Source organism: Podarcis cretensis, assembly GCF_951804945.1.
Source record: "Podarcis cretensis genome assembly, chromosome: 12".
Taxonomy (NCBI): domain Eukaryota; kingdom Metazoa; phylum Chordata; class Lepidosauria; order Squamata; family Lacertidae; genus Podarcis; species Podarcis cretensis.
The window spans coordinates 12,912,993-12,937,147 of NC_137181.1; the positions used below are offsets into that span (position 1 = coordinate 12,912,993).

The window sequence follows — 24,155 nt, forward strand, 5'->3', positions numbered from 1 at the left end:
AACTGCGCAGGCTCGCGAGAAGTGGGTGGTTGTTTTTTTCCAGGCCTGTTTGCGGCGGGTTAACCAACGAGCGGCGCGCTGCCTCACGGAGGGAGCTGGTCCTCCAGTATCCCAGAGTGCAGCGCGGCGTCAGTGGCGTCGTTCGCTCCCCCCCCCCGCCACCACCCGCTCCCGTCGTCTTTCCCTCAGCCGCCGGCCGCCATGTTGTGCTAGCTTGCTTCGAGCTCCTCGGCGGCGGGCGCTCAACCACCCACCCACCTCCCTCCCTCACAGCGCGGCGGGGCCGAGAGAAGCAGGAGGGGCGCGGGGGTCCTCGCAGGGGCCCGACGCCATGGCAGCTGCCTTGGGAGGAGGAGGGGACGGAGGAGCAGGTACGGGGGGGGGGAATTCTCCGCCCGCGAAGGCCGAGGGGGCGCGGCCGGCTCGGGATACAAACGGCGGGGCCCAGTTGCGGGGCGGGGAGGCGGTTGGGGGGGGAGCGTGCGAGTGGGGAGGGGGCTTCTGATCTCGAAGGGCGGGTGGCACAGGCGTCCCTGTCAGCCCCGTCGTTTGCTCGGAAGGAAGTCCTACTGTTTTCCATAGGGTTTAACCCCGCCCCCTCAATGTTTTTCGCGCGGGGGGTGTTATTTAGTAAGGCCTGTAGGAAGCAAAAGCGGATCGTCGGTTCTAACGTGGCGGTCGGGGGACGATCCTCTATCTATTGATACATTGACAGGAAATAGCTAGAGGGCCCCGCGAGTTTCCCCTGTGCTGGTGGGGTTGCTTCATCTACAGATTACGTCGAGAGGGAGAGAGAGATTGGTCCGAGGCGCGCAGGGTTGGTTCTGGGGTATCGGGGAACTGGCAGACGGGGGAGTAGATATTTGGGGGGGGGGGTGGAGTGACAAGTGGTACGATGCTCTTATGAAAGGGATGCTTGATGCTGGAGCTGCCCGGGGAGTTGCCAACTGCCTTCATCAGGAAAGTGAACCGTCAGAGGTTCGTTGAACTCCCAGCTCCCTTCAGTCCCAGGCAGGATGGCCAGCAGCCAGCTGTGATTGATGGGAGTTATAGTCCATAACCACAGACTGCTCACTTCGGATGAAGAGTGGGCCACCAGAAGTCAGCGCTGAAATACATTGGGTCTGAGGATGAATTATGTGCGTGCTTTTATAGCTAGGAAAGCAGGAGAGACCAATCTGATTTGTAAGACTTCCTTGAAATAGGGGAGAGTCTCATGTCACAAGTGTGGACTGCACTGGATTTAATACCAACTCTGGAAACAGAGCATTTGAACAAGTGGGGAGTAAGGATTAAATGATCTGATATTATTCTGATTGGGTTGCTTCTCTAACACCTTTTTACATATTGTTGCACTCCACCCCAATCTGTGTGGTGTGAGATTTGAGGGGTTCCAGACACTTACCCAGGGTTCCTCTGAATGAGGAACAGCAGAGACTGTGATGTCTTTAGAATATATTGTTTATTTACACATATATACAACCTGAGTCGCCAGTGGAGGGCCTTGTTTCTCCCATAGCCACAACTTTGGATTCATAGAGAAATCAAACATCTCTGAGTCTTTCTTCAGCTTGCTGCATTGCTTCTAACTCACATCACTCAACTCTCCAATCTGGCCTTTTGTCTTTCTAACTAACACTCAACTGCAGAACTGTTCCCTTAGCTGGCCTGGCTATTCCAGCAATTGAATTTGTGCTGGATCCAGGAATTAGAAGGGAGGCTCAGTCATATTAGTGCTATCAGTGATTCTTTCAATACTGCTGTGGTAGCATGGTTCAGTAAGAAAAAAAAGTCTTTTAGTACTATGTTCCCTCTTCTTTGCTAGGTGAATATAATTTTGTTTGGGGTAACCCATCTGTAGGTTAGAAACTTTTTTTGAACATTTTAATCGGTTTTGTTTTTTGTTCCCATCATAAGAATGTATAGTTACTTTACCTGAAACCATCCTAGAGTCCCTCAATAGTTTTTTCAACTTGCTTGAGAGCAACTGCAGCAATGAAAGTTAAAGGGTCTTGAAGTAGTATCAGAGAAGAGATAGTGACCTGAGGAAATATTGAATTCTAATTGAGTGTCTTGATATTACACTATTAGATTTTATTTGGAAGCTCAAATATTATTTTTGCAAAATTTTGTTTGGATTTAAATTATGAATTGTGACTGCAGTTTAATATCATTACTTTGTCAGGAAACTTAAGATTTGTCAGAGTACTCCCTGAATTCTGCTGTCAGATATATCATGTACATTACTAATTTCCGCAAAAACTATGCTGCAATTCTAACTGATGGTTCTGAATGCCACCTTAACACTTACTAAGCTTTAGCAAGTAAGCACACAACTGAAACATTTACTGCGAAACTTCTAACATTCTTGCATTACATAATCTTCCTTGGATTGGAAAATTGTTTTATATTCCAACCCCCACTGTTCATTGTTAGCATGCCTAGAGACTTTTCACTCTCTAAACCAGTGTTTCTTAACTTTTTTTTCTCTGGGCCACACTTTCAGAATAAAAATTTGCTTGCACTGCACCATTTTAAAAATTGATAACAAAAAGAAGCAACTCCTAGCAGTGCTTGATTTATAAAATAGAACACAACTACTTTATAGTATGAACATGGGACACTCAGAAAGCATGAAACAATGCAGCTACATAAGAAAATGAATCATTCCCAAAATGTAATTATAAACCAGGTAATCTCATTTATGTTAGGTCTAATTTGAGACAAACAAACTCTCATCTCCTCATCAACACAAATAAACCTTTCTCTTTTCTGATCTTTCACATTTATGAGAGCTGAAAATCTCTGTTCATAATAATATGTTGTGGAGAACTATAGAAGAATAGAAGAAAATCTCTGTTCATAATAATATGTTGTGGAGAACTATAGAAGAATAGCCAATACTATTCTCAGAACTTTGTTCAGCTGGCGATTTTGGATCACAGGATTGTCCTCAGTATCACTTGATGTTCTTGCTCTCATTTTGAAAAGATGCCCCATTCTCTGCAAATAAAAAAAATACTTTGATATTATATACTACACTGAAATGTTTAAATGTTCCTTTGATTTTCCTTGAATCTTCCCATCACACTTGCCATCATCTCCTGCCACACAGTGTGACACACCACACCCTTTAAGAACCACTGCTCTTAACAGAACTAATTGCTTGGCAGACACTGGTTACCTAAGCCACCTTTTGCACAATGGGGCCTAGATTCATTTCTGGATGAGGGTATTACTTTGACTGCTTTCTTCACAGTTATATGAACAATTGTCAGGTAGCCTTTCTTTTTCTTTTCTTTTTTTAATCTTGAAATTAATGAGATCTTCAGCTGATATAAGAAAGTCTGAATGTAAACTTGCAGGGTGGCCTACCACTTGTCTTTTCAACTCTTGCCTCAATGGCTTATTACACCTGACTGGGTCCAGAGGGGTTGAATTGGAGGGTGCAGTGTGTGGCAAATACTCATTGTGGGAGAGGGAAGTGCCATCTGTGCTCAATGAGGACTTTCTTGGACACTGAAGTTCCTAACAAATCTTCTGGTCACCAATATCCTCTTTTGGCAAGGGGAGGGGGAAAAGGTGCTTGAGAAAGTGGTAGTGACCCAACTACAAGCATGCCTTGAATGAAGTGGATTATTTAGATCCACCTTAATCTGGTTTAAGGCTACTGAGGTTGTAGTAATTGATTACTTTTGTTTGGGAGAGGAATTCAGGGAATACAGCCTTACACATATTTCAGTTTGGTGACTCTTGATACCGTTGATCATAGTATCTATCATTCTACTGGGGCTTCATGGATTGAGATTGAGAGGCACTGTTTTGCAATAGTTCTGTTCCAGAGGTTATTCCCAGAAAGTAGCATTGGGGAACTACCATTCAGCACCATGAGATATGACCTGCAGTGTCCTGTAGGTTTAGTCTTGTCTCTGATGCTGTTCAACATCTAAATGAAGCTGTTGCAAGCTGTCATCAGGAGATTTTCAATGAAGTGTCATTAGTATGTCGATGACATCCAGCTCTGTCTGTCTCTTGCCTCTGAATCAGGAGAAGCAGTTGCCTGAAGGCGGCATTGGGCTGAATGTGTGCTAGCACATTGAAATTGAATCCAGACAAGATAGAGGTGTTGTGTGTTCCTGGTTCTTGGGTTTAGAAAATGAAAGATCTGCCAGCTCTTGGTTGGGTTGCACTTGCCCTGAAAGTGGGAGAGGGGATACTGTTAGATTCAGTGTGATCATTTGAAGCCTAGGTAGTGAAGAGTATCTAGGTTTGTCAACCATGCCTCATCCTTGATGGAGAATACCTAGAAACAGTAGTACATGGTTTTGTAGACCTCTGTATTGCATTGTTGTAATGTGCTCTGTGTTTGGCTGACCTTGAACACTGTTAGTTGACACTTCTGCAGAAAGTGGCCTCCAGGGTGCTAACTGGCCAGGCGCATATTGTGCCACTCCTAAAAGAACTGCACTGGTTACCCGTTTGCTTCTGAGCTCTAATCAAGTGGTTGTTGCTGATGTAGAAAGTCCTGAACAACTTGAAATATCTATTCACAGTCATCTACAGCACCTTCATTTTACCTGGATTAAGTTTAAGCTCGCTCACCTCCAACCAACCCAGTAGAGTTTCCAGACAGGTGTTCAGAGTTCAACAGCCTCCTTGAAATGAGCAGACAGAAAAATGAGTCATAGCTGAGTGTCCTCTTCATATTGATGACTCATCAATCCTAACCTTGATGTGGCTTCTCCCAACAGTTTCATGTAAATGTTGAAACACATGGGGGAATTGTTCTCCTAAGAGTCATGTCAAATGAATTTGTGAGTAATAACAAGATCCATACTTATAGTAGGCACATTTAGCTTGTCAAAAGGTACATTTGTTTGTTTTATAAACTTAGATCCTTGTCTTAATACTAGGACCCTGGGGTGGGTTACAACAATAAATACAATAAACCATCTGCAATGAAAGACATTAAGATTAGCTATATAACAGAACATTTAATAGTTGTTTGTTTGTTTTTTGCAGTCTCAGCTTCATTCTGCATTAATAAGTCTGATGAAAGAGGCAGGTTTTCAGCTGGTGTCTAAAACTAGACATTGGTACCAGTTGAATTTTCAGAGGGTGTGCGGTTATTGAGAAGTTTTTTTCAGTGGAACAGCCACAAGGAGGAGTAATTGCTCACACGGTGTCAGTACCTGAGTGTCACTACCTGAGTAGTAATGATGGCTTTTGCATATTGAAGAGGATGTCACGTGACTTTTTGTACAGAGGTAACATTTCAGGGCAGGAAAGCTTTCTGAAATCCATATTCTTGTTTGCAGAAAAAAAGAATAGGCTTTCTGTCAATTTCCTGCATATGCATGGAATGTCTTTCACAGCAGGAAGGAGTTACTGAAAACTAGGAATTGGTTGAGTTTTAATGTTAAACCTCTGTTTTAAAAATATCAGGTTTTTCTGTTAAATTAATGTCCATGACAGCTTAATAGAAATCTTAAATGCAAAAATCAGCTGAGACATGTACCACTTCAGACAAGCACAGAAAATAGTCATTCTGATCCCTTGCTTTACAATATGCCCTTTAGTCTTGTTATTAATAAGTGGCAAACTTAATTTGGTTTTCTATTGTGCATGTTAACCTATGGAACTTGCTGTCATAGGGTGCTGTGGTTTTTACCATTGTAACGTAAAATAGCTTACATTTATTTAAGATGATTCTCAGTGGAGCACCCAAGTCCCAATTGATAAAAGCAACATAATAACAGACAATCAAAAGATCAAAGAAAGCAGAAAGCAGTGGCAGTGAACAGCATCAATAACATAATGGAATTGAGAAGATTAATGGTACTACTGGCAAACTAGAAGGATTCCTTTCAGTTTAATAAGTCTAGTATATTTTTCAGTTCTTCTCATAGAAGAACAAGTGTAAGAGCAATTGGCAAGTTCTAAGGAGAGAAAATGTCAGCACTGCTGTTTTATGATCTGTGATTTTCTTTCTGTATTCTTGTGCAAATCACTAAATGTCTTCTGCTTGCAGATGATGACTTTGATCAGTTCGATAAGCCTGGTGCGGAAAGATCTTGGAGGAGGAGAACTGGAGATGAAGACTGGGACAGGTAAGCCCTTTTAAAAATGTTTTTCATTATATGGTATTCCATTTTATTTTGAGTTTGTATTTTGTATCCTGCTTTTTTAAAGTGCAAATTCATACACTAATGAAGTTATCTGCCTGCTGTGTTTGTGTCATATGCTCAGTTGTGGATAATGTACACCTGTCGTGAAGAGCTTAGTCTGGAGACATGAACAAGTCTAGTATAATGAAGAACATTGCATAAAATGTTGGCAGGGTAAGGCTTGCTCTTGCAGTTGGCTTCATAACTAAATGCAGTTTAGTTAAGAAGAGAGAATTCCATGGGAAAAATATTTTTTGCTTTAAAGCATAACATGTTTTATCTTGGATACAAACAGGTTCCTAAAAATCCTCTTAAACATTTTTAAATATATAAATTGACTTTTGCTATTTTTCCTATTAATGCTAGTGGCAAATTTTAGAGACTTCAAACCCAGGACTACCTTCTGTTGTGATGCAAGCAAAGGGTTGTGCTGCATTGGCTTACAGCAGCATCTTATACAAGGCAAGTTGTAGAGAACTGCATTGTTGGTGCCCCTAGATCTTAAGGCAAACTGAATGCAACAGCTCCTAGCAGTATTGAGTGGATAACACATTATCATTCCTGTAGATCTCAAAACAGGTTACATATTTATTTTTTGTTAACGTTTATATAAACATTTACAAACTTACCAAAGTATGATTAAAATAAAAAATAGAACAGTAAAACACAGTACTAAAAAACAGGTAACAGCATTAAACAGCAGCATTAAAACAAGCAGTAAGAGTTAAATAAAACTTGTGGGAAAATAAACAAAAAAGTCTTCGCTGATGCTGAAAAGACACCAGGATCAGTACCAGGCAAATCTGCCAGGGAAGAATGTTCCACAAGCAGAGTACTGTCACAGTGAGAGCCCTGTCCCCAGTATTCAGCTAAGAAACAAGACCCTGTTCACCAAAGCAGCAACTGCAACTAGTACTGCCACTCTGGCACTATTTCAGATCTTCATAGTATAGGAAGAGGTGTAGGGTTACAGATGGTGGCTGTAGCTAGGGAAGAGTCTCTGAAAATGCTATCATTGTGTACAGTTAGGTTCAAGTTGCCTATAATAGTTGTGCCCTACACTCTTTTGGTACTCTGTACTACTTTGAGATAGTTCCAGAGTGCCAGCAATGGTGATTCCTGCTGCTTTAGTCAGCAGCCAGGACATGAGTGCAGCAGGGCATTATTTCTTTGCAGCACAGCATAGGATCAGGCCCCCATGGTGTAACCATTTGCGCACAATCCTTTTTTCTTCCAAATGTTTCGCACTGTGAACACCACTAGAATGGCAGTTTGCTTTTATATCTGGTTACTACTACTTCATAGCTGAATTCTTTCTTGCCACTTGGAAAGGATATTGGTGTCCCCATCCCAGTTAGTACCTGCTTTTCAACAGAGCAAATGCTTCCACTTCTTTGTGGGGTGGAAACAGAGGAGATGCGGAGAAAGAAAGTTGCTGGTAATCTTTGATAAGAGGAAGGAATAGGAATTGTAGGTTACTCAAACTGTTGCTTTTTTCAGCTCGAATAGTTGATTTCTCTTAGATATGTGTTCTCTTCAGAAATTGTATAGGTGAACTTTCACTTTATTTCTAATGCAGTCTCTTTAGGATGGTTTTGATGAATGGCCTCCTGAACAGCAATGAGCATTTCTCCCCATGCATGTTTAATTTCAGGAGAAAACATTAGGAGACTGGTGTTCTGTCAGTGGTAAGGGCTCTAGCCTGAGTGGATGTGTGTGCTAGTTCAGGGTTGCAAGGTCATGCACTGCTAGTGCCAGTTCAGGATCCAGTCAACAAAGCCAGGTCAAGGAGAGACTGGATTCCAGTTGGGCAAGGTTTAGTAATCTTGAGGTTGGATGCCAGTGAGCATGACCAAGTAAGATCAGGCAAAGAAAGCAGAGGTTGCAGTCCTAAAACAGCAGTTACAGCAAGTAGCACCCTGGAGAGCTCCAAACAGAGTCTAGATAACTAAGACAAGACAGGCTTGAATGTTGCTCCAGCATATGGCAAAACCAGACTGAGCTATCGGGGAGAAGGAGTGATAATATCTTGGTGACCACAAATTTGAGCCAAAAGAACCCCTAGCAATGTTGATAATGTGTTGGAATTACATTATATGAAGATTGGCAGTCTTCCTTTGTGACACTCCTTATCCTCAGTAAGTTCCCTGCCTCTTTCCATGTGAGGTTTACGCTGTGGTAAGTAGCTTTTCTTGAAAGGAGTTAAATCAAGCACTAACTATGGTTTTGAGACTACTAATCTTTCTTTAAAATTAGATACATCAAAATGTGTTTTGCATTTGTTCTATTTAATTTGCTGTTCTTCAGTACTGTTAAGAGTCAGTGGGCAAAAATGATCTGGAGGATTCAATATTAAATAACTGGTGGTAAAATGGAAACCATAAGTTCTTTTAGAATCATCATGAAGCACTATGTAACTATTTGTCTCTATTATTATTTAGGTGACTTAAAGGCTAAATTTAATTGTTTGTTTATTTAAAGTATTTTTATCTCACTATTCAGACGAAAGGCTCCCATAAAGGCAGAGTTTTTATTTTGGTGGTTTCCTAAAAAAACCTGTTTTTGAAATATGGCAACCCTGAAATTGCTTCCTCATTTCTATAACTTTGACTATTTTATGAATTACTACAATAGCTTTTAGAATCCTTGCTTCAGAAAGCTCATTGTAAGTCTGTGAATGATTTTTTTCTTCCAGTGAATTAGACGATGACTTGCTAGGAGAAGATTTGCTGGCTGGCAAAAAGGTAAATAAGTAAGCTGTATGCATAAATATGTTAAAAAGACATTAACTTCTTTGGTTCTGCCAGTTTTCTGTTTTGTAGAGTGTATTGGAGCAGCTCTGACAGTAACCTGATTGTGTTTATCTTCAAGCATGTGCTTGTATATGGCAGCCTGATAAGAGTTCAACAAAGCCAGGTTTCCCAGCCGGTGCTATTTCTTTCATGTATGGAATGATTGGCAGTTTCTCCTGCTTGCTTCACAAAGTGGTGTGAGGGCAGTTATGAACATAAATGTACACAGAAGCTACTGCTAGAAGGACCTGTTATAAGGCCAAAGGTTGGTTATATAGAGCAGTTACATTGAAGGGAAACTTGAAGTATGCAATATTCTTGTTTAATAATGACAAATAGCTCTTTTTAAACTCTTACCTGAATATTTAGCAGGAGCTTTGTATACCAAGTATCAATGATCTTGCCAGGCAAGTGCAAAAAAATAGATACTTGAATACAGGATTGAAAACCATCAGATTTGCAGTATTCAGCTTTTCTGGCCCTTATAGTAGTGCCTGGAAACAGACAATCAGTTCATGTATCAACAGTAGTGACCAGAGGAGAAATGACCGCTGGGAGGAGCACAGAGAGAATAAACTCCGTGGTGCACCTGCAGCAGCAAAACACCTTCATCTGCCCCACTTGTAATAAAACGTGTGTCTTTACCCCTGCCATTGTCTCCTGAGACAGATGGATGCCAAAATGTTACTAGCGCTTTGTGAAATTATGGAAATCAGAGGAGAGCTGAGAAAATTTCCCAGAGGTTTGGAGATGGAAAGCTTGTTAGGCTCCTTTTAATAGCTGTTTTCCCATTTCTGTGGGCTGGCAAAAGTAAAATGAGCATATTGATATTATTTTACGCATAGTCGTGAATTCAGCAATTTGTGTTTTCTTTGCACTGAAAAATACTAGTGTTCTCCAAAGTATGCATTGCTATACTTGATGTAGCTATTAGTCCTGTTTGATGTTAAACATGGATGCTTTTCTTTGAGACAAGATCTGTGTATGTAGTAAATGAGGAGGGAATATCCATTATAAACAAGGTTCTGTGGTTGCTGTGGCAAGTGGACCCCAGCCTGTAATGCATTATAGCCACCTTCCCAGCTTTGGAGTTGTCTAGGCACACAAACCAGCAAGTTACCTCTTTCTAGCTCCAAACCCTAGAGTGGAGTAGGGGATTGTGTTTGATCTCATACAGAGCTGCAGTGCAAGGTCAACAAAGGAAGGGTTATTGTGGCTACTAGAATAGCAAAAATGGTGGGCCACAAAGCATAAACACTTGTGGCAAGTACCCACTCTCTTACTGACTTTGAGTCATGACTTGAATATCATTGACTTCAGTGGGTCCAGCTAACTTGGGTTTGGTCTAACCTATTGTTTAGTACAATCTAGCCCAGGCATAGGCAAACTCGGCCCTCCAGATGCTTTGGGACTACAATTCCCATCATCCCTGACCACTGGTCCTGTTAGCTAGGGATGAAGGGAGTTGTAGTCCCAAAACATCTGGAGGGCTGAGTTTGCCTATGCCTGATCTAGCCTCTTGTTACTTGTGATGCGGTTTGTTTATACTGCTTCTTAAACCTATCATGTGGTGGTTTCCCTATCATTTTCCTTGCAGCGTTTTTAAACAAAGCAAACAGTAGTAGATCTGTTGTCTCACTACATCCCTGTTGCATTTTTGTTAATCTTCTACTTAATGATCAAGCTATTTCTTTTTTCAAATAATTTTTTTAGCCTGCTTTTAAAATTGTCTTTTTGGGGTTAATATAAAATTGTATATGTTGTCCTTTAAAACAAGTTGTACTAATATGCCTCTTTTTTGGTTACTTGACCTGCTTTCTGTTGGATGGAAACAAATGTTGACAACACAATTAACAAATTGGAAGGTGTTCAGAGCAGCATAACAGCTTATCCAACCTTTAGCAATTTTGCTGCTGTTCTCTGAACTCCTTCCAATTTCCACATACTTTCTGTCTCTAGATCTTTCCCAGTTAGCCTTTCAACCAGGCCTTTGGCTGATTTATATCCTATATCCTTTTAAGTGTGTTGCAGGTGTGTGTTTTCTTGTTTTTCTTATGTATTTTATGGTTTTATTTTGTGTTTATACGCTGTGAACTGCCCTGAGATGTTTGAATTAAGGGCAGTATACAAATTTTATAAATAAGCACATAAAATAACAAAATAACCTTTAGAATAGCAGCCTTTAGATGTTAAGAGAGAGCTGCATATACATATGTTTGTTAAATGCTAAGTGCTTCACCGCCACCCCTGCCCAATAAAACCCACTTTATTGTCCCAAGGTCACATCTTTTAAATATTCTGTCATGTAGCATGCTGCTGTGAGAGGAGTTTTTCTGTAAGTTCAGCAGTAATTGTTGGCTTTTTTTCCAGTTTTGTTTGGTGTTTAGTTTTCATGGCACAGTTTCTGGTCTCTTGTCTTGCCAACTGAACCTTCTAGCCAGCAGTGTTGCCACAAGCTTTGGTACTACAAACTCCTATTGGTCAAGAGATCAAGTTAGAAACCCTGATATGTGATTGTGCAAAAAACAGATTCTTTTTATCTTCCCTTTGTGTGGCCTCTTGTTCATTTCCATTCCACTATATACATATTTATATTTATAACAGACACCGGTATGTTTTTCATAGGCAGTAGGCATTCTTCAAATGTAAGCTCTGATTCTGAGGAGTCTTGTAAGATCTCATGGCTACCACTTTCAAACCACTTTATTATTTAGACCAGCCTTCCTCCAAGGAGTTTAGGGTGGCATACACAAGTCTCTCCCTTCTGTCCTAACCTTCCTTAACAAATTGTTGTAAAGCTTAGAGATAGTGATTGGCTCAAAGATGCCTTTTGAGTTCAGTAAGCCTACAACTTATGCACATCTACCTTGTGCGCATCTACCTTATGTGCTTGGTAAAAATAATAATAATGGAAAAGAGGGGTGGAATCGGGTGGACGTAGAGGAAAAACTGCTCTGACAATCCCACCCACCATTGCACCTGATGTGTTTTGATTATGCACAATTTTGGCTTTAGGCCCAATCCCTGGAACGTAACCCCACGTAAATTGTTGGCTTACTGTATTGAGACTAAGCTGAGGTTTAAACTTTGGATTCCCTGGTTTAAATCAAACACTCTTGCCACTGCACCACACTGATTTTTTATTACATTGTCTAGCCCTGATATTGGAAAATGTGCTTTCCTTCTTCAAAGTCAGGCTGTTACTGTAAGTTTTGAAATTGCTTGTGAATGTTGATTTTTTTTTAATACAAATTTTCATCAGTTTTTTATGCAGCCCATTTAAATACAAAGTTTTATACTATTTTCTTCTAATCCAATAGTCTTCAACTGGTGGGTTGAGATCCACTTGTGGGTAGCAGCCTGATTGAAGGTGGGTCTCAGCAGGAGCGCTACCACCATGCATATATATGGTAAAAGATGTTTGGGTTAAAAGTGGGCTCTGAGTCTGAAAATATTGAAGATATCTAATCAATTGGTTCATGGGCTGTTCAGAGTTAATTATGAAAGAATGCTGCTTACCGATAATTCCTTGTAAAAGGTTCACTGCTAAGAGAGCAGCCTTCTTTGCTGTGTTCTTCAATGTTACATATTGGGTTATCTCAAGGGCAATTCTTTAAATTTAAAATTTAGACGCAGTCAGATATGTCAGATGAAGAATTGAATGATGATCTTCTACAGAGTGACAACGAAGAGGACCAGCATTTCAGGTTTGTCTCTTACTACTTTGCCCCAGCAATGTAATTGGGTTTCTAGATCAGTGCCTTGAATGAGTCTTACCGAAATAGGGGTGTACATGTGTTTCACACTGGGAAGAGAAGATAAATTACTTTTTACGTTGGAAGAGTATGACTAGAAATTCACATTTGAGACTAAGTTTTAAAAGTTGAAGAAAATACAGCTGCTATATAGAACCTGTTTTCTCAGATGCATTCAGCAGTGCTATTGTGCTGATTTAAAAAGTTGGTTTCCATTTTGGAAGCCAACAAGAGTTTATTTTTAACGAGACATTCCAATTGAATAATTGGTTAAATTTTAGGCCTGCAATATATAATTGTCTAAAAATATTTAAAAATAAAAATATTTTATCAGCTAAAAAGTAGTTGTGTGAATTTGTCTGAAAATTTTGTATTTTCTTACATGAATTATAATAACATTTGAAATTTTTCAATCTGCATTGACAATTTTTCTGAATTCCAGGGTGATCTGTTAGCATGTTTATTTTATTTGTGTTTAGTGAACAAAGCTGAAAATGTTGAAAATGCCAAGCTTATCTAATATCACATATGCAGTTGTCATCCATTCATCATTACTAATGAATGTATGAAACATTTTTTTCCTGTAAAACAATAAAGCACTGAAAAAAAATTCCATCCCACATCACTGCAATGTTCTGTAGCAGTGAATACTTCTGAAAACCTTAGATGGCAAGCCCCATATTTCCTTGTGTAGGTAGCAGGGCCTCTCCTTAGGTGATACTTGTGGTAGCATGCATAATTTTAAACACCTAGAGAGATATCCAGTGAAGTCTGAGTAATCAGAGTAGACTCATTGAAAATAATGAACTTAAGTCCATTGATTTCATTGGGTCTTTTCTGAGTCTGGCTAACACACTATATGATTGTAGCCTAAGAAAGGTTGTTTTTATTCATACACAAACCTAACAATTTGACTGGATTACAGTTAATCTGTAGAGTTAACTGGTCAGCTAGGTTTTCTTTTAATTGGATGGAAATCCTAATAATTTGCATTGGTGCACAACTTCAAGATTCAGTCACATACTCTCTTCTGCATTAATTTGTTTATCTCTATGTCTTTAACGTGTCATAGTTTTTTGAAAGATAGGCAGAAACTAGAGGATTGTTACTTCTGGACAATTAAGGGCATTTTAAGGTGGGGAGATCCTATAGTTGGCTAAATTAAGTCATTGGCTTTTATTGCAGAATTTGTTGGTTAACTTCTTCTGAATCCTCAAATTCTAGATAAGACACTTTGAGGACACATTTAAAATAGAACTTTTACAGACGATGCAGATTCCAATTCAAAGTCTATTCAAACAGCCCTACCCCTTTAAAAGCATTATTTCATTGTAAGAAATAAAAGTGAATGAAAGCCCAAATTGATGTCTGGCAGCATTAATGTAGCTCAGGCTGATGAGTAGTGAGTGTTGCGATAGTGTATGGTAGTCTGGGAATTAACATGAACTGCAGCTTGCTTGGCTACCTTGTACTTCTTGTCAGCCTAACCTGTTAGACCATCTGGTTGGTTTGATCCCTCTGGTCAAATAGCCTGCAGCTGATGATAAGCTGTGGTATAAGTATGCATATTATGAGTTCGTGGCATAGAGTCAAGTCGATGTGTGAGCTATGCACTTTGCTATTGAATGCAGACACTGTACAGAATGCACATGCACACAACCTGCTGTCATACTGTGGTTAATATATTGATTTTTCATCTTCCATTTTTTTTTTTTTTACTCTTATCATAGCACTCAAGGTGTCACAGTTAGTCTTAATGCTACATCTGAAGTAGCTACATCCTTTGAACTCTCGGAGCACGCCAATGATCAGTCTGTTGAGCAAGATTCAGAGTATGAACAAGGGGAGGATGAACTGGGCTATGACAAATCAGAAGTGCCTGAAGAGTATTCAGGGGAATACACAGAAGAAGGGCAGTATGAAGGCCAAGAGGCTGAGCTGACAGAAGACCAAATAGAATATGGGGAAGATCAGGGAGAAGAAGAGATTTATAATGATGGAGTGCTAGATCTCGAAATCAATGAACCTCTAGATGATTTTACAGTGAGTTTCTTTCTATTGTATTATCTGAGATAACATTGCTCCACATGCCTAGGTTTTTAGACTGATTTGAAATCTGTTTACCTCCCTAGGGATGTGGGGAAAATTAGACCTATTATCACTGTCTGCCAGTTTCTTTATCTAGGCTGTGACAAAGTTTGTGTTGACAGCTTGTTTGGCTGTAGGTAATGCTCCTTTGTCATTCTGGAAGGCAGTTGAGAATCATGACCTTGAGGATTGTATCCTTAAGGAAAAAATAGCTTTGTGTGGTGGGGAGACAGTGCCAATTGTTAGAAGTACTTAATGCAAAAGCTTTTATCCGGGCTTTAGACACGATCTGATAAAGTCCTTCGAAGGTGAAAAGATTATTGACCTGCTAAAGACATCTTTAAGGTGCTAATATTCCAAAGTGATTGATGTCCTGCTTGCTCCTTTCCACCCCTCCTCTTTTTTTGTAACTGAGAACTGTCTAAAGCTGAATAAAGAGGTTGGAGGTTACTTCACCAAATGTCATATGCATAATTGTTTCAGTTTAAGTTGCTGAAGCGGTTGCCCAACTTGAGTTAAAAATAATATAACTATCTGTTTGTCCAAAATATTGTGTACAAAAAAATTATAAAGAAGCAACAGATTCATTGATATTTTAAATTTGCTTCATTTATTTCTTGTAAAGCATGTAGTAAAGTGTTGTGCAAGGTGGTAAAGCATCTAGTAGTTGGGAGTTACTAGAAATTACTCTGTGGGCATATGTTATGACATTAAAGGGAAAGAAGTATACTTCTTGGCAAAACTGTTGGATTATAGTGGTGCTGCACTGCTTATGAATGGAGTAGAGCCTTCTCTAAAATTGGAAAAGAAAAACATCTTAAGGAATTGGTGCTATTTACTCTTAATTTAGTTCATAATGTTTCATAGCTACAGTGGTTATAGTAACCCTAACTTACTGTGTTGAAACCATCCTTTTGTGTTGAAATAATCAGGGCTGGTGGCACCTGTGGCCCTTCAGCCGAGCCAGAATGGGATGATGGAGTTTGTAGTCCAATCTGGAGAGTCATAGGTTTCCCACTCATAGTTTATACTCTCCTAAACTAGTTGTTTGTGCAAGAGACGTTAGTACCTACGACATGGATTGAACTTAGAGCATGCTACTTGGGGCCATTACCAAACATAAAGGTTCCCAATCTCTTCCCTCACCCTTCCCTTTAACTAACATGCTCAAATTCCCTCTTCCCTTCCTTATTCAGCCTTAATCACATCTAAGTGTTACATTAAAATCATGGTTAACATTATTTGGTTTTCCTTGTAACCAGCTTTAAATTCTGGTTAAGAAGGAACCTTAGTTAAGACTGGCTCTGACAGAACAGTCAGTTGTGACCAAGAGACCCAGGCAGCTTCAAATGGAATTTGTGTCCTCCCAAAGCTTCCTCCCTCAAGCAGAAGCATTTTAAGATTAAAACATTTTCATCATGCAATTATTTCAGGATGAAGATTATATACAGTCCTACAGTGAGCAGCAAGCAATTGAACAGCAAGAATATGTAGCTGAAGAAGAATTGGAGGAGGTTGCTGACACCCAGACACCTCCAAATGAGTCGGAAGAGGTACTTTTGAAGAAGTGAAATCCTAAAGGCAAAATACTGTTTAGCACAAGGGATTGAAAAGTATTTCGAGAATTGTCAGTGGTTTTGTCTGGTTTGCGTCTGTTCTTGGCAGTCCTCATGTGAATCTTTTTTGGAAAATATAGGAGGAGAAGCTGTTCAATGATTCTTTGTTAGCCTTGCCTTTTGAAACATGTTCTTTTGTCTAAGCTATGAGCAGCTCTATTTGTCAGGATGGCCAACATTTCTAAGCTACAGACAGCAGTTGCCATTATCATTGAGGGCCTCGGGACATGTATACAGCGCCTAGAATGCTCAGCTCCTCCTCATCCGCTACGCCCACTGTTACGTGTTTCTCCTCTTCTGGCAGATCTCACAGCTACTTGTAGTTCTGCATGTGACCACTCACTGGCCAGCCCCACTTTTTCTTCTCATATATGAGTTTCCTTAGCTTGTAGGTTAACATTATCTTTAGGAGTGTTGGCAGTTAGCTGTGGTATGGGTTTGTGGCAGTAGGCCAGGGTAGAGGAGGGAAAGGATGAAACACACACCTCTCCCCTGTAGACAAGACCTGGAGATTTGAGTAATTTATGCTTTTTCTCTTCATTATTCTCTTACTAACACCTGAAGCGACTTTGAAACATGAACTAGTATGCTCTTGGCCAAAAATAAACCTGTTTGGCATCACTTTGTAGTTAAATAAGCCTAATTACAAGTAGGGCTGCACAACTGATAAGTTGTACATGGTGATAACAACTCTTGATTTGTGTTTACTTTTTCCTCTTTTGGTGGAACTGACTCATCTCTCTAGAGCCACTTATGTACAATGGTAGTTTAATTTTCTTCAGGCTCTCAAAACATTGGAGGGAATTATCTGCATTGAACAGACATGACTGGCCATCTGCTTGTAAAGAGGTTTAAATTTAAACTAGTGGTTCCTATTTCAGTTGAAATATTGACAAAGCAAGATTTTAGTTAGCCAGTCTTCTAAAGAGTTGTCATTAGAAAGTTCTCTTTTCCTGACCTATCTTATCCACTTCAGAGTTGGAGGGGCCATGGAGGCAAGGGGTTATGAAGCCTTAAGCAAGGCCAAACCTTTAATAAAAATGCCATATACTATATGCCACAAGAATTCTGACACTTGACACTTCAAGAACTTTGGATGAACAGACATCTTGCCAGCAGATGGAGACAAGAAATTCAGAGTGACTTAGGGCAGCCGTCCATGAGAAGACCAATTATTACCTGAGCAATAAGTTCATTTTTGTTTGACGCATTTTATTTCCCCCCCTCTTCTGCAAGAGACTAGCTGCCACTCTTAGCTTTCTCCGCCAGTATTTGAGGCAGGGGATTATATTATCCTTTTGGATTTAAGGTTCTTCATCCTAGTTCTCAGTTTCTTTTAAACTAGGAAGTTGGAGCTTTAGCTAGATGGTTTGACAGGCAGTTAGCTTTTTTTCTTCATGATCTTAAATAAAGGCTCATCACCCAAGTTAGTGTTTTCCTCAGAACCCACTGGCTCACTTGGCATTTAAAGCCCATGGTGAGTTGTATTTTCTTAAGTGTGTTTAAAGCATTTCCTGTATCACAGAATGCAGCATGCTCTAATTGTGTTACAATGGTAGAGAATAGAATTGCAAGGGCTTGAAAACTGCTTAGAAAGTAAAGTGACTGAACTTAAAGTGCTGAGGCATCTGGATGAGTCCAAATAATAGAATAATACAGCATTTGAATATGCCATTATTTTTTATCATTTTTGATTCATTTCAACTCCATATGGTGAATGAATGTACTGCGTATGTAATAAGCACCTCCTCCCTTCCTTCATGTTTCTTGTTCTGTTGTGTTAGCCACCCCAAGTTTGTATACAGTGCATTTATATCCCTCCCTCCATTTCTTTCAGTGGGCTAAACAGCTCCAGAGCCCCATCCTTTCTGAATTTTCGAGTCCCAAGATCTAAAAGTTTTTTCGCCTGTAATACTAGTTTTCCTTTATCGTTTTTGAGCATGTGGCAAAAACTGTCCAATAAGGCGTTGGATATTGGCTTGAATTTCCTAACCGTACACATGAAGCTGTATTTTTCATAACCTACAGTTGCTTTCCTTGTGGCTACATTGTACTGATGGCTTTAGGTACCTTGTGGTAAGCACAGCCACCTTGCTCCCCCTCCTCCTCTGTCATGCTTCTTGATGAGACTATATTAGTGTGTGAAAGTGGCTGTTCATTTGTGGGTGCTAGCCCTTACACTTAATACTAAGCATCTCCCCCTTTTGTTTTTTTCTGGTGTAGAAATATTCTAATCAAATAATAGTGGTAGGTGTTCACAAAGGGCTTAGAAACACGAGGCAGCTAGGATTCAGTTCATGGTGTTAGCTGAATCTTCTTTTTTATAGGGTACTGAGCTTTCTTGCAGCACATCAAGAAGTAGGATCAGGAACAGAATAAGCAAATATTGGCATGTGTTGTACGAACCAGAGATGGTAGCTTAAAGCAAACTAGTTATACACACTCTTCGTAAGTTGGTTTGCTTTTAAATTGACTAGAGTTGGGTTTTTAAGCAGCAATCTGTGGGCTCATATGACAGAACAAGTAAAGTTTATGTGAAAGGGAAATTGGAACATGTGGTAGGAGGAAGCTTGTGAGCCTCAGACTTTGCTCGGGTTAATGTCAAACACTTAACACTAAATCATGATTTAGTGCTATGTGCAAAGATAGCCACTGTAAAGTAACTTCACTCTAGCATATTGAAAATCTACCTAACCAATAATTTACATTTATCCTCCTGTGCTAATAGGCAGTTATTGAAAACCTAGAGCTTCAAGAAGAAACCAAAGAAGAGTCTGATGAAGAAGAGGAAGATGATGAAGAATCTGGTCGATTACGTTTCAAAACTGAAAGGAAAGAAGGAACAATCATTAGACTTTCGGATGTAACGAGAGAGCGAAGAAACATTCCAGAAACTTTGGGTAAGATTTTTGGTTAGTGGTCATGGCACTAGAATTTAGGTGCTTTTAATTAAACAAACCAACACATTATTTGTACAGTTTAGTATGAATCTGTAAGCATTACTCTAAAGTGACCAAAGAGAAACACAAACCAAAGTGTTGCGTAAGTTGGTCTGTAATAGAGTTTTAGTGGCAGGTAACAAAAAATATTTCCCCTACCATTTCAATTTTGTGTTGCCTTTTAAAAAAATGCACAATGGGCCTGTTTAATTCTAATGCCAATTTAGACTTGTATGAATGAGCCTGCATGAGCCTTGAGCCATAAGGATATCAGAAGATAAGGCTTCTAGTTTTTGAGTAGTCATGATTCCTTATTATGCCCAAACTTATGGCTAAATGAACTGCAGTTCCCCCCAAGTTTGGCCACAATGGGTAACTATAATCAGTTTAAAAGTGAGGTTCATGCAGTCTTGTTCATGTAACAGTAGCCAATAGCTACACATCGAGGCTCAATTCTGTATATGTAACTCTGAAATTCAAGTTTGGACATTAGGTGAAAGCACATGTCAGCTATCGTAAATCCATTACTAATTTTTCAGGATGAATTTATTCTGTTTATTGGCCATGTAATTCTGCCCCAGAGTTTGATAGCAGAGCAGCTGGAGCTTTCTTTTTATTTCCTCTATTCCCTCCCCAATTTAAACTACTTTACTTTTAGGAGGAGGTTGTGATTTCATAAAGGTTGGAAAATACTGTATTAATTCAGAAGCTATTTTTTAAAATCCAGATGCTTCTGGAGCAAATAACTGATATTTCCAATTTCAAATGCCTTTCTGTTACCATAGATTATAAAAGTGACATGTTCAAAGAATCATAGGGTTAGAAGAGACCCCAAGCATTATCTACTACCACCCCTTGCAATGAAGAAATCCTGCCCATAGCAGTTCCTGGGTAGGCTTTAACCACCAACCTTCTGATTAATAGCCAAATGCCCTGACCCTTTGCACCAAAGGCTCCCATTATCTGCCATTTTTACACGATCTATTTTAAGTCTGCATGGCAGTCATGCTTATTATTAACCTTAAGTGTTACCATATTATATTAGGTTGATAATTGTTTTTATCTGGTTGCTGCAATTGGCACAAGGTAGGAAGGCCTAAATTATAAAAATTTAAACTCCTAATAGGAAACAATACTGCAAGCAGTGTAATTCTTTTTGAAATATGCTGTTCATTTCTTGGTATTGATTGGATGATTGTCTTAATGGTGACTGAGGCTGTTACTGTGTCCAAGAAACAAAGTTGTTAAAAGGAAAAATACTTTTTAAATGTCCAGGAACAGTGAATATCTGTCTGATGGGTCTCACGTCAGTTTTACATAAGTAAAAGAATATACTTTTGGTTACGTCTAGATGTGTCTCTCTTTCCCAATTTGGGAACAAACGTGTTATCTCTAGGGTGACACACAATGTCTGCTCAGCATGGGAGCAGGTCTTTCCACCAACACACACTTTTCTAGAAGGTTTGGCTGATTAAAGATAGTTCCTGAAAGAACTCTCACATTTATGCTGTCATCATAGTGAGGTGGAACCGGCAGGATTGCTACTGAATTATTTACAGTCTCAGTGTGCCATCTTGCAAAAGTACATGCAAACAAGTCTGCTTTTGAAATGTTCTCAGCTTCAGAATCAATACAAAGGCCTTGTGTAGTTTGAGAACAGAACATGCTGGTTTATCCCATGATGCGACAACCTCAGGAGTGTGCTTTCTGTTGCATATCTCAAGGACTGCTTCTCCCCAAATGAACCAACCCAGACCCTGTGATCATCATCTGAGGCCGTCCTTGTGTGCCCCTCTACAAGAGGTCTGGAGATTGGCAACACAAGCACGGGCCTTTCCTTTCCATTTGTGGAATGCTGTCACTGGGGAGGCTTACCTGGCGCCATCATTACATATTTTTAGGCGCCAGGAAAAAAATGTTTCTTTGCGATCAGGCCTTTGGCTGATTAACTGTTCCATGGCCTTTTAAATGTGTTTGTCAGAGGGGGGTTATTGGTTTGTTTTTGTTTGATTATGTATTTATGTTTTCGTGTTGTGAACTGCCTTGTGATCTTCAGGTGAAGGGCGGTATACAAATTTAATAAATCATAATAATAGATATACCCTTTTAAGGTGCATCACTGTCTCAGGTCTCTTACGAAAGTAACATAGGCATTTAAACAGTGATTGATTGGAGGGAGACATGTAGATGGCAGCCTCCAGGAAGGAGCTCTATAGTTCACATATTCATGTCAACAGTTGTATGCATTAGTACTGCCCCCTGTATTTCTCTATTTTTACTTACTATATTTAGTTATTATTTTTATACTGTCTTTCACCCAAAGACCATAGGGTGGTTTACAATATAAAAACACAAAAATACATACCATAATAACAACCAAAACCAATACTCTGCTCCCATTTAAATAAAAATATTTAAGGTGGGATAAAGTAGTGTGCTTTTGAGGAAAGGAAATGTGAACTCACCAGGTCTCAATTAGAGGAGTTTGGTACGTGAAGCAGGAATCATTGCAGATATGGTAGCCAGAGCTTGAAATTTCAGGTTCATAGGTGTTACAATACAGATTTAGAGACCAGTGTTGCATTGGGCTGAATAACTGCAGGTTTCTAGGTTATGAACCATATGGGATTATCTGGTCCTGATTTATCAAATAGTTTGATAAATTTGATTTCTCCTCTTTCCCAGGCTAAACATGCCCAATTTCCTCAACCATTCCTCATCAGGCTTGGTTTCCAAACCATTGATCGTCTTGGTTGCCCTCCTCTGCACACACCCCAGATTTAATATCTTTCTTAAATTGTGGCACCCAGAAATGGACTCATGTGGTCTGACCAAGGGAGAGTAGAGTGGAACTGACACAATATTTCTATTGAAGCAGCCTAGAATAGTATTAGCTTTTTTTGCTGCTGCATCACACTGTTGATTCATTTTAAGTTTATGGTCCACTCAGACCCTTAAATGCTTTTCACATATACTACTGGTATGCCAGGTGCAGCTGTTTCTTCAGATGCCTCCCACTTTTCTTTCCTGTTGGAATTGTTGTCTGCATTTGTGCCTTCCATATTTTACCTTTAAGAAACTTCCATCCATATTGAACTCCCTTCTTTTTGAGTATTTCTGACCGTGGGATCTCACCTAGTAGTTTCTTAAGCTTTTTGAAATCAGCCTTTAAGTCCAGAGTGGATGTCTGACTACACTCAGCTTCTTCCTGAAACCCAAGATGACATAAGCACTTCCTCCCAATAATAAAAGATGAAAAAGCATACAGCCCGTCAAAAGGCAGAGTTTGAGTTGAACTAAAAGAACCAGAATATAGACTGAAACCTGAGTGTTTGAACGTGGTTGGCCTCCCTGAGGTTTGTACCACAGCTGAAAAGGTCTTGTTCCTAGTAGAAGTCTGATTTATTTGGTGTCTGTCTAAAACCAGCGCCTTTAGTTAATCTCAGAAACAGGTAGGTGGATAATGTGGACAAAAATATCATTTTTCTGATTGTGGAAATAGAAATGTGTGTGCATGTGTTATCATGCTGTTATCTTGGCAGAATTCAGCTGGAGAAGGATGTTATTGCGATATTTACTAGCAGAAATCAGTTGTGCCAAGAAACACCCACAATTGCAGAAGCCCTTTCACTTTCTGTCCTCTAATCTGAAAAGTAGTTGAGAGATTAGTAAATGCTTCTTACCTGTGTGGGGCCTGCTTAGAAGGATTATTTAGTATACATAGAAATATATATAGTCATTTAATTGATGTATATTCACATGGTCCAGTAAACTATAGCATAAAAATGTTATAGCTAATAAAAATGAAAAGTTGAATGAAAAATGAAACAAACTGATTAGCAGTTTGCAAAGAGTTCTAAATGACGTATTTTATACAAGTCTTTCAGTTAATTTTGTATCTTATACCCAAGTTTTTCTTTGAAAAGTCATTGTCAGCTGGAGCTGTTAAAAGATCTACAATAATTGATGTCTATTAGGGATCAGCCTAATAGGACTAAAAAATGTAGAAGAACTGGCGTAATAAATATTACTTTCCTTTCAGTACTGATTGCTCTTAATAGGAATTACGGGTATAGAAATGAAACTTAGTTGTATAGCTACATTTCTTTACTTTAAAATCTAGACATAAGTTGAAAAAACACTTAAAAGAGAAATTAATATTTCAGTGGAAATTACAAACGTAATTTCCATCCTGTCACTTTTTGGTGACCTTTCGTGACAGCTTGTCTCTATTGGAGGGAAGCATTCTTACTTGCTGATTAAAGATGTCATTTCAAACCATTTTATTACCAAGGATAGCAAAATTAATCTTGACATTTGGAGGCACTAGAAAAATAATTGCTGATTCACTGCATTAGGTGTATGTGAAAGAATCCTACAGTTAAGATTGGGTGTCTGCTGGCAAAAATATGTTAAACATTTTCCCTCATGAATGGAGCAGAGGCATCTCCTAAGTGTTGCTTTTGCAAATGAAAAGGGAAATCTCTTGGCTTGAAAGAGTTTTCAGGAGAGTAGATCATATTGTATTGCATATAAAATAGTGTTTGGGGAACTATGGCCCAAAGAGTGCATGGGGTGTGTGTGTTACTGATCCTGCCCCCACCTAGTAGTAGCTACTTGCAACACTGCTATGGAGTGTTCCCTGATCCTCAGATTTCTAAAAAAGTCTTAATGCTATAATTTGTCGACATCCAATGAAACTATATATTGGAAGGTTCAGGATAGACAAAAGAAAGTGCTTCATACAGTACACAGCTCTGGAATTCACTCCCCCAAGAAGTAGTGGTGGCCATCAACC

General features: G+C 39.4%; 1 protein-coding gene across 3 annotated transcripts in view; it reads left to right on the top strand.

Moving 5' to 3' along the window:
* RBM33 (RNA binding motif protein 33) overlaps positions 1-24,155 on the top strand; it is a 92,277-nt gene continuing 68,122 nt past the window's right edge. The window contains exons 1-7 of one of the 3 annotated variants that reach the window (XM_079996383.1): positions 1-371; positions 6,032-6,110; positions 8,863-8,911; positions 12,590-12,666; positions 14,445-14,757; positions 16,236-16,355; positions 19,147-19,318. In XM_079996383.1, coding sequence (XP_079852509.1) covers positions 332-371; positions 6,032-6,110; positions 8,863-8,911; positions 12,590-12,666; positions 14,445-14,757; positions 16,236-16,355; positions 19,147-19,318 — 850 coding nt within the window. In that variant the 5' untranslated portion in view covers positions 1-331. The remainder of the gene's footprint in view (positions 372-6,031; positions 6,111-8,862; positions 8,912-12,589; positions 12,667-14,444; positions 14,758-16,235; positions 16,356-19,146; positions 19,319-24,155) is intronic. The other 2 variants (XM_079996382.1, XM_079996384.1) reach the window with 2 other exon arrangements.